Below are 10,525 nucleotides of genomic sequence, written 5' to 3' on the forward strand. Positions count from 1 at the left end.
CAAGGCAGCCAGTCAAAGCAAAGCATGGCAAAGGAAGAACCACCTTCACCAAGAATGCCACAACTAACCACCACGTTTTAAGCTGACAAGATTTTTCTTTGATTTGAAACAGGGACAAAAATTTCATTTGTTTCGGAGAAATCCTATGTGAAGAAAGAGCAAGTACCAAGCAGGTTTGATTGCAAAGTTCTCAGGACTCTCCTGGAAAATAAGCGGAACTTCGAAGTTTGCGAGCTTGAGGTAGGATTCACAAGAAATTTTCAGGACCCTCCTGAATAATGGGACCTAGCTTTAAGTATTCCATTTGATAACAAGATTTAGTGTAAGTTCTACTGTAAGGGAGTATAATTTAGCCCTAAAAATGTCACTCTTAAGATAAAACTTGATTTTGATTTTCAGGACCCTCCTGGATAATGGGATGAGTTTTAAGTCTGTCTTAGCTAACAAGATTCAGCAGAAGTCATACCTTTAGAAGATGTAATGTAGCTTTGAAACAGGCATTTTACTAGAAGTTTTCAGGACCCTCCTGGATAATGGGATCTAGCTTTAAAATTCTTATAGATATTTGGTAGCATAATTCAATTAACACTCATGGATATGCTCGGCTACCAAACTGGGGCAGAAAAATTTCTTTCGTTTTGTCTATTTTGTGGAAGTCAGGTGCCCATCTGAAGAGCAGGGAAGGACAACACTAGTTTCAAAGAATAGAAAGCAGTTCATACCTAAGCAATCAAGAACCCTCCTGGAGAAACAAGGGAGGACAAGTCAAAGAAAAGTAGTTTCAAGAAGAAGACAGTTCAAGTCAAGCAATCAGGCGCCCACCTGGAGAGCAAGGGAATAAAATTCCAGTTTTGGCAATTAGGCGCCCACCTGGAGAGCAAGGGAATACAATTCAAGTTTTGGCAATCACGCGCCCACCTGGAGAGCAAGGGAATACAATTCAAGTTTCAGCAATCAGGAGCCCACCTAGAAAGCAAGGCAATACAATTCCAGTTTTGGCAATCAGGCACCCACCTGGAGAGCAAGGGAATACAATTCAAGTTTTGGCAATCAGGCGCCCACCTGGAGAGCAAGGGACTACAATTCAAGTTTTGGCAATCAGGCGCCCACCTGGAGAGCAAGGGAATACAGTTCAAGTATTGGTAATCAGGAGCCCACCTGAAGAACGAAGGGAAGCAGCAAGTCAAATGTTGGTAATCAGGAGCCCACCTGAAGAACGAAGGGAAACAGTTCAAGTTTCGAGGAAAAGCAATGCAAGTATTGGCAATCAGGAGCCCACCTGGAGAACGAAGGGAAGCAGAGAAGTTCAAAGGAGTTCAGCAATCAGGAACCCCACCTGAAAAATGAAGGAAAGCAGTTCAAGTTTTGAGGAAAAGCAGCGCAAGTGTTGGTAATCAAGAGCCCACCTGGAGAACGAAGGGAAGCAACAAGGTTCAAAGGAAGACAACAATCAGGAGCCCACTTGAAGAATAAAGGGAAAACATCTTAGAATGCAATTCAGGTCAGCAACAAAGCAATCTCATTCAGAGAGTACAAGTCAGCAGGGCAGCAGGAACTGCAAGTTCAAGTTTGAAGATATAGATAGGATTCTTGTAATTCGTATATCATAGTTTAGTTTGACTTCTTTTATTTTGTCACGGTGTAATAAGAAGTTCAGTAAGCAGAAACAGTAGCAATAGCAGCAAAATCACAGCTCTTCGGTAGTACCAGCTACCAAAACTTCTTGAACTACACGCGACCTGATTCCCATATAACCTGGGATATGTAGGTTGTCCAAAACCAAGACTCGGTTGCACTCTTTCTCTTTTCTCTTATCCTTATTTCTTCCCTTTTGAATAAAAATATGTTCAAAAATTAGTCACATGGCTCACCTTATCTTTGCTTCAAAACTCTTCATGTTTCCAAACAAAGAGGGGCAGCTGTGAACACCTAATTTTTGACAATATTTAATTTTTTTAACACTTCTTCTATGTAAATATTTTAGGAGTTTTAACCTACAATTTTTAGCTTTCTTACACTTTTTATTATAGGATAAAAATAAAAAATTTTAAAAGGTGAATTATTACTATTAATATTATTTTATTTTTATTTTTATTTTTAAAATAAAAAAAATTCCGAAAAATATTAATTTTTTTAATTTTCAGGAGTGATTTATAAAATAAGAAAAAAGGGAAGTATTGAATAAAAAAAATAAAAGTAAAAGTAGGTGGAATTCTCTTTTAAAAAGTAAAAGAAAGTAGAAAATTAAAAAAATAAAAGTAAAGTTTTGTGGAAATTTTATAAAAATAAAAAGTAAAAGAAAGTTGGAATTAAAAAATAAATAAAAAGGTATCTGAAAATTTAAAAAAATTTAAAGTAAAAGAATGTAGCATTTTTTAAAGAAAAGCAAAAGAAAGTGGATTGTTTTTTTAAGAAAAGTTAAATAAGTGGAATTCTCTTTTAAAAAGTAAAAAAGTGGGATTTTTAATAAGATAAAAGTAATTAAAGTTGGAATTTAAAAAATAAAAGTAAAGAAAGGCGGGATTTCATTTTATAAAAAAATAAAGCAATTTGTAAGTGAGATTTCGTTTAATTAAAAAATAATAAAATAATAAAAATATTTTTTTTAAAATCTCGAAAATTTTGCTATAAATAGAAGCGAAAATTTGAGAAGAAAAAAGAAAAAAAAAAAGAAGAGAGGGGGAGGAGAGAAATTTAGGTTGAAAATTTTCATTAAATTTTTCTTTCAACATTTCGGGCCTTGAATCTTGGGTTTGAAAAAGAGTTGATAGAGATTTTGTTGTTGCTGCTGTATTGACTCTACAACTTTCAGATTTTATTCATTTGATTTCACTCTCTTGTAGGTATGTAATTCAAGCTCTTGAGTTAAAAAATATCGGAGCATCTTTATTGAAGCAGAAACAAATTGATTTGGTTCTTTTGATAAAGTTTCTTTCGTATTGGATCTGTTCGCATGAATGATGTTTCTTTGATTGAGTGAATTAAGATTTGTAAATGTTAACGTTATTTTAGTATGTTCATGAATCTGTCTCGTTTTGTTTTTTTTCTCTTTTTTTTTTTTACTTTTTTTTTTTATTTTTCATGGCTCATGACTTGTAACCAATAGGTATTGTTTTGTTTACATTTAGATTTCAAGCCCATGTAGGACCATGTTCATATTTTGAAATTTAAATAAGTATGTGAAGTTGAATAATTTGTCAACATTAAGATGTAAAAAAATAAAATAGATTGTGTTAGTGGAAGGATCTTATCTTCAATTTATGTTATTGGCTGCATATTTTCTTAAATTAACCATGTGAAAGATTCAACTTCCTCTGCTTCAAAATGGTACTGTAGAAGTTATAGTGGTGATACTACAACTTTCTCTTTAGCATAGTGTTAAATAAATTAATTACTTTAAGTGTTCTTTGTTATAATCAAGTTTAAAATGCATTTTTGTATGTCCATGTTTGTTTTGTTCCTTCTGGTTCATCCGAATAGTTCTCAGCATGATTTTTTTTGTGCTCATATGGTCATTTAAGATTCATTATTTTGTTATAAAATTTTGTTAGTTTCTTTCTAGAATTTAAAAACGAAAGTCGGTCTTTTGAAGATGATATGGAGATGAACCCAAAGCTGACACCTGTCTTTTGTTGTTTTCACATAAATGCCAACTCCACCTTTCTGAATTGTAGTATGCTATAACAAAAGGCTCCAGTGATATACATGTAGCTAACCCATTTCTTTAGGCCTTTTGTACTTATCAATTTATACCACTCCATCCACAATAAAACCTCAAAACTCATGGCCCTCATTTAATTAATTTTAAATCCTTAGAATTCGAGGCATACCATTTAACGAATTTTCTATGGCCCTCGCAAAGTTGAAAAATGCGTAGTTTCTTTAGGCGCGTAATTTAAAATTACCTTCCTAAACTCGGGTGTGCATTTCATGTGACCCAAATCCAAATCCCAACAACGTTAAATAAAATGTGTCGTGGACCGCGAGTGCATTTATGTGACGTGGTTCAAGACATATTTTAAATGACGTTGCAATCTTCCTAAAAATGAATAAGAGTGGTTAATAAGTTAAAATTGAACCATAGGCTAAAACATGTTTTAAAATCAGATAATAGGCCAATTATAACAGTTGAGCGACCGTGCTAGAACCACGGAACTCGGGAATACCTAACACCTTCTCCCGGGTTAACAGAATTCCTTACCCGGATTTCTGTGCTCGCGGACTGTAAAACAGAGTCAATCTTTTCCTCGATTCGGGATTTGAACCGGTGCCTTGGGACACAATAAATTATCCCAAGTGGTGACTCTGAATTTTTAATAATAAATGAATCCCGTTTCGATTGTCACTTTAAGTTGGAAAAAACTCCCTTATACCCTTTTCGTGGTGTAGGAAAAAAAGGAGGTGTGACAGTGTTATTACATGGCATGAGTCTGAAAAAGGATTTTTCTTTCTGTTACTGTGCATTGTTAGGATGTGGTTTTTTGGGTGCAGTAAAGGCTAAAGCGTTAACCCCTTGGTGAATCTGCATGTAGAATGGCTGAATTGCTTCCTATATGTTCTCTCTAGCATTATTAAGCCCTCCTTTCGTATAGCAGATTGCAAATAATTGAATGAACCATGGAAGATGTCATAAACTAGTGTTGTGCGATAAGCATATCCATAAGTACTTGTTAAATTTAAGTTCTTTGCCTACATGCCATTTTCTTTTCCCTTAAAATTGTTAGAGTATGATGCTACTGCTTGTCATTAGTGGGAAAGGCAAATAAATGCTAGGAGAATTTATAGATGCAAAATATTTGACATGGTTATTAACCGGAGATCAATGCTATGGGAGTGTTTGTCCTGATGCACAAGGTCGGGTAAAATTAACAATTTAAAAGAGTTGGATTGTGGTTCTTCAACATTTAATGCTTAGTGTAACCTCAGAAAGAACACCATTCTCCTCAAACTAGGTGTAGGATAACATGAAATGGTGAAGTGTATTTACATGATTAGTATCATTTCCTGGAACCACATAAGAACTTGTAAAACTGTTATTGTGTCTTTGTATTGTGGCTCATTCGTTGAAGAAGTTACATATGAGCAAAGTGACCTTCCTTAGATAATTTCCCTTGCATCCACCTCTGGAGCATTTCCAGTGCTGCCTTAGGTTGATCCATTGGAACCATGTGACCTGCATCATGGACCTTGAGGAAAGTCAGAGGCCCATGGTTCTTTTGAATTCCTTTCTCTTCACCATCTACTGTAAAGGGTACGGATCGGGCTGCCCCAAAGTCTTTCTGCCCGGTCCATTCCATTGCATGCACCCATCTCGAGTTCCCTGTCCATACAAGGAAAAATATTTTAGTTCTGGATTACAACAACTATGCCCTGAGGCGGATCAAGGATTTAGCCGGATTTAACCTTGATGAGTTGGACCTTTACTGAACTTATTTTGCTTTTCAAATTATTAGTTCAGATATAATATTTGCTGAAATTTTAGCGAGTTTTCATATAGAGATCTATGTTCCACATTTAAAATACTCGGTATGAAGGAACCTGCAGGTTAAGAGCTATATCTGCTCCTGACTATGCCTCAATCGCAAGCAAGTTGAGGTTAATTATATGAATCCTCTCTGAAGGTCGCTCCATTTAAGCTCATCTCACACTGTGGATTGGTAGGTTTAAATAGACTGCACATAATCTAGGACTCTCCCAATTCAAGATTGTACTAGTTCTTTTGGATCACAAATGAATGAAGCTTACCAAGCCAATTGCAGATAAGGTCATATTCCCCCGCGTAGACAAGTAGCTTGATGCCATCCTCAAGAAGTGGAGGAATACCAGCTTCAAGATTCCTCATCCAATCCAATTGCATTGCCTGGTAAACTGTAGAACTGCACGAAACGAAATCAATACCCCCGACACCAAGGGCATGCTTAACTTGTTCATCGTTGAGGAGAGTTTCCATCTTGGAGAAGTCGTAGCAGAGGTCACCAGCACAAGTCTTCCTGACATCATAGTACTGCAGCTCGAAGGTAAAAAATTAACACATTTTATGGTTAGAAATCTGTGTGATCCTAGTTACAATATGATTAGCTGAGAGAGCAAATTAAAAAACTATGCTTTCTTACATTTTTGTCACCCACAACATCCATAATTTTGTTGAAGATGCTTGTGCAAACAAGATATGCAGCCATGCATGCACTTCCACCATCAGTTCCTAATGTTTTTTTTTTTTTTTTTGGCATAGGACAAAGTTGATGTAAGAAATAATGAAGGATTGTGGGATAAAGAAAACAGATTGTGGGGTTTTAGTGAGATAAATACCACAAAGCCTAATAGCCTGTTGACATTTTGGGTATGACTTGTCTATGGCATTGTAATCAGCTTTTTTGATCAATCTCATATCCAATGCATAGTCAGTGTAGGCTTTGTACTGAATTTCTGGATTAGTGAGTCCATTACCAATAACAAATCCCTAATCAAATATAATTCGCACAATTAGTAATTGAGAATTGGCAAAAAGAAAAGAATTTATAGGAGAAGATAAGATAGAAGATGGACTAATTAGTTATAAATACCTTAAGGTTTATGTGAGTTCCTTCCTTGTTCTTGTTACCTTGATGAACCCGAGAAGCAAATGCAGGAATGTAATGCCCAGCATATGATTCTCCAGTGATGTAGAAATCGTTCTTTTCATACTGTGGATGTGCCTTGAAGAAGGCCTAGTGATAAATAAATAAATAAGATAAGGTTTTGTACTTTAAATTTAAAGCTAGAATGACAATATTCAAATTATTTTGATATTAATACTAGTCGAAATTTAGAGGCTTAAAATGAGGAGGAAAAAAAAGGAGGAAACACCACAAAACAGCGTAACACACCTGCAAGAAGTCATAAAGATCATTGCTTACACCCCTTTCGTCGTGACGAATGTCATCCTCGTCAGAACTATAACTGAAACCAGTTCCAGTTGGCTGATCCACATATATTAGATTTGAGACCTATCAAATTGCAATTAAGCTCCATGTTATCATTCTTAACAATCAAAGCAAAAGAGAAATTCAGTTTTAACAATTTGATATTTGAAGTCCATTGGTTTGCTTAATTTGAACTCATCGCATGCAGTTCAAAATTTGCAATTGTGATCATTGCTTGCAAATAATTGATACTGAAAAGCTACTTCAATCAAGAAATCTATCAGAAATTGTTTGAGAGGAATCTTACTTATTCAGGAAAATGAAAGCAAATAAAGTGATTAGGACACTGTCGGTGTTGGAAAAATATTTAGATGAACAGGACACAGGGACTTTACGTGTAAATGAAGAGAAAGCAAAAAGTTGGAAAATTTTGTTAAAAGATCTCAACCGATAATCAAGAAACAAGAAAAAAAGAAAAATCTTTATCCCTTCTGAACATGTAAAATTCTACTAGTCCCAACTAACAAACAGCAGGTAGGTGAAAATATACTTTGCATGATAGAAATTCTTTTGAATAACATCTTGGTAAAATGGAGTATATTCTCATCATAATCTTTAAAAAATCTAACCTTATTTTTTTTTTTAAAAAAAAACAATGATGTTTGAATCAGTGTAGACGCATCTTCAAATAAATTGGCTTAGTGGGTGTTTGGACGTAAGAATTGTAAAATTCCGGAAAAAAGTGGGAAAAAAAAATTCGAATGAAAATGGTATTTGAAAATTAGAATTATGTTTGGACATGAATATAATTTTGGGTTATTTTTGTGATGTGATCTGAGTGAAAAAATTTGAAAAATGGCTTTTTGGACTTTTTCAAATTTTTGAAAAATTCCAAAATTCATTTTCAAGTGAAAATTAAAAAATTTATGAGCCAAATATTAATTTAGAAAAAAATGAAAATTTTTCGAAAAAAAATGAAAAAATTTTCATGGTCGAACGGGAATGTTTAAAGAAAAGAAGGAAGGAAAAACGAGAACCTTGTCCCAGCCGAAATCATTCCAGACAAGTGACATATTGTCTGCTATATTGAAAGGTCCATTTTCATAAAACACAGCCAGTTCACTGCTACATCCTGGCCCTCCTGTTAGCCATATAACAACTGGATCATTCTGGCTGCTTCTTGATTCAAAGAAGAAATAAAACATCCTGCAAAACACCAAAATTGAAAAAAAAACAAAACAGTGAACACTACCAAGATTTCATTAATTTACGTAAATTGCTATGATTGATTAAATTGTGTTGGTGGAGTAAACAATCTTAATACTTTGTCAGTGTATATAATTTAAACGATTAATAATATTCATATATACCTTGCATCTTTAGTATGTGGAAGACGATAATAACCAGCATGGTGACCCAAGTCTTGAACAGTGGCTCCAGAATCACCAAGATAAGATAAATTGAATTTCTTTTCAAAGAGTCTTTGCTCAGTGGTTGCTACAGATTTCCCTGGTTCAAACTTATTGATATCATGCTTAGGGAATAAGTTAAGCTGATTGATGAATTTTTCTGCCATTGGTACAGGAAATTTAGGAGAAGATAGGACAAACTCATCGTCATTATTGGACGAAAGAGCAGGAGAAGAAAGAAAAAGAAGAAATAAAGCAAGAAAGAGAAAAGAGAAAGAGGATGCCATTTTCTAAGAATGACTTTATGGGGGGCATTAATATTTATAAGGAAGAGGAAGAGTGTGAAATAGGCTTTGTGCTGTGTAATGTTACTGTGTGTCTGTGTGAGAGAGAATGGGTGCGGTAAGAAACATGGGATTTAAAACGCTATGTTTGTTTAGAATGATGCTAATATGGACAAAGTACCCATTCCTTTTGGGGGAAAGGTGTGAGGTGAAGGAAAAGGCAAGGGTTCTATTATATATTTATTTATGGATTTAAGTTTTCATATTGCAGAGAATTCAGTAATTAGGTAATTTGTCTAATCACTCATTGGACATTTGCAATATTATTTCTCTTCAAAAAGAACTCAACCCTACCTACCCATCCATTTTTCTTCACTTTAAGGGTCATTTACTATCATGGATATAAAGAAAATAATTTCTAAAAAATACAAATATTATATTATTTTATCTCGCATTTTGTTGGAATATACGACTTAGGATAAGCAAACTCGGGACTCTTTATATCATGATTTTGGAATCATTGTATCACATTCAATATGGAATAACAATACCGGGATTAGCTGATCGTTGGATAAACTAACTCAACAACAAAGATGCCCTTCTCTCAAATTCTTCTCCTAAAATCCTTTAACATGCATGGCTAAACTTAAAATTAAAAATAAAGCTTTATCCAAGTTTATTCAGTTTTAAACCAAACAAATATTTGAATTATACGTCGTGAACCAAACAAAACACTAGTACTAAAGAGCTCGGGTATTATTAATCCCAATATTAGTACTATATCTTTTGCTTCATAAACATCAAACTACGTAAACTTGCCGTGGGTTGGATGCATGTCGATAGTTCATTCTGATGAGTACAAGAACCTCGTATTTAAGTTGATAAGGGTAGAGAGACGGACTTATTATCCACCGAGTTTTTAATAATGCGCCAGCTAACCCTCATAACAGAAAGATAATTTTTTCTATATATGGTGCAATTAATTCATGATAACAATAATCATCACCCCAGTTACTGATATTTTTCGATGGAAAATTATTTTACAAGAACAGGTAATGAATCTTTTTAATTACTGTAAATCTATAACGATTGCCACCAAACATAGAATAATGAAATGAAATGATCCATAATCATTTTAATTACTGTTGATTCCAGTCATCGTGCAAAAGGATTATTCATCTTTTTGGGGGTGGGTGGAAAATGCTATAAGTCCATGGTGTTACTGAATTTATTGTAATTGTCATAAGAGCTGCATTAAAGTAGATTGTGTTAAGAGTAACCATCTACTACTATCACTTTAATTAGTATATATTTTCCGATAAGTGTTGCCTGAAATTGAGTGTCGTAAATCATTAAAGTAGGATAATGAGTACTCCCTCTATTTCTGTTTACATGAACTTTTTATCTTTTTGAGAGTTAATTTGACTAAAATTTAAAATTAAATTGAATTATATTAACTCGATATTTTAAAGTTAAAACTTAAATATTCTAAAAATATACAATGACTATTATAAGCTGCACTTCTTCTCATGTCAATATAAAAAAAAATATTTTAAAATATTGGTCAAAACACATATAGTTACAATCTCAAAAAACGAAAAGGTTTACATAAACAGAAATATAGGGAGTATTTTATTTTACTAGGCTATTATCTTTTATAAGAGAAAAGAGACAAAAATATTTTAAACTATTGTAAATGGAATAGAAAAGGCTATGCACACTGTTCACTTTTTGGTAAAAACTTACCCTCACCAAGGAGACTTTTTATGTATTGAGGAAATAAATTTTCATACTATTTGCAGATCGCCTAGAAATAGCTACAAATAAATATTCATAATAAGTGAAATTAATAATCTGAAAATAATATAGATAATATGTTACAATATATATTTTATAATACTTGTAAGTTTTTCTTACACTAACAATATAT

At 33.6% G+C, this 10,525-nt stretch overlaps 1 protein-coding gene across 1 annotated transcript; it reads right to left on the bottom strand.

Moving 5' to 3' along the window:
- Window positions 1-4,887: 4,887 nt before the first annotated feature.
- Window positions 4,888-8,805, bottom strand: LOC107813715 (serine carboxypeptidase-like). Its single transcript, XM_075249290.1, has 8 exons — window positions 8,273-8,805; window positions 7,940-8,108; window positions 6,867-6,986; window positions 6,564-6,707; window positions 6,310-6,460; window positions 6,114-6,202; window positions 5,746-6,004; window positions 4,888-5,320 (listed from the first exon to the last, which is right to left on the bottom strand). The coding sequence occupies exons 1-8, from the start codon at window positions 8,596-8,598 to the stop codon at window positions 5,073-5,075; spliced, it is 1,506 nt and encodes a 501-aa protein (XP_075105391.1). The 5' UTR covers window positions 8,599-8,805; the 3' UTR covers window positions 4,888-5,072.
- Window positions 8,806-10,525: the final 1,720 nt, after the last annotated feature.

Source organism: Nicotiana tabacum, chromosome 3 (genome assembly GCF_000715075.1).
Source record: "Nicotiana tabacum cultivar K326 chromosome 3, ASM71507v2, whole genome shotgun sequence".
Classification (NCBI taxonomy): Eukaryota; Viridiplantae; Streptophyta; class Magnoliopsida; order Solanales; family Solanaceae; genus Nicotiana; species Nicotiana tabacum.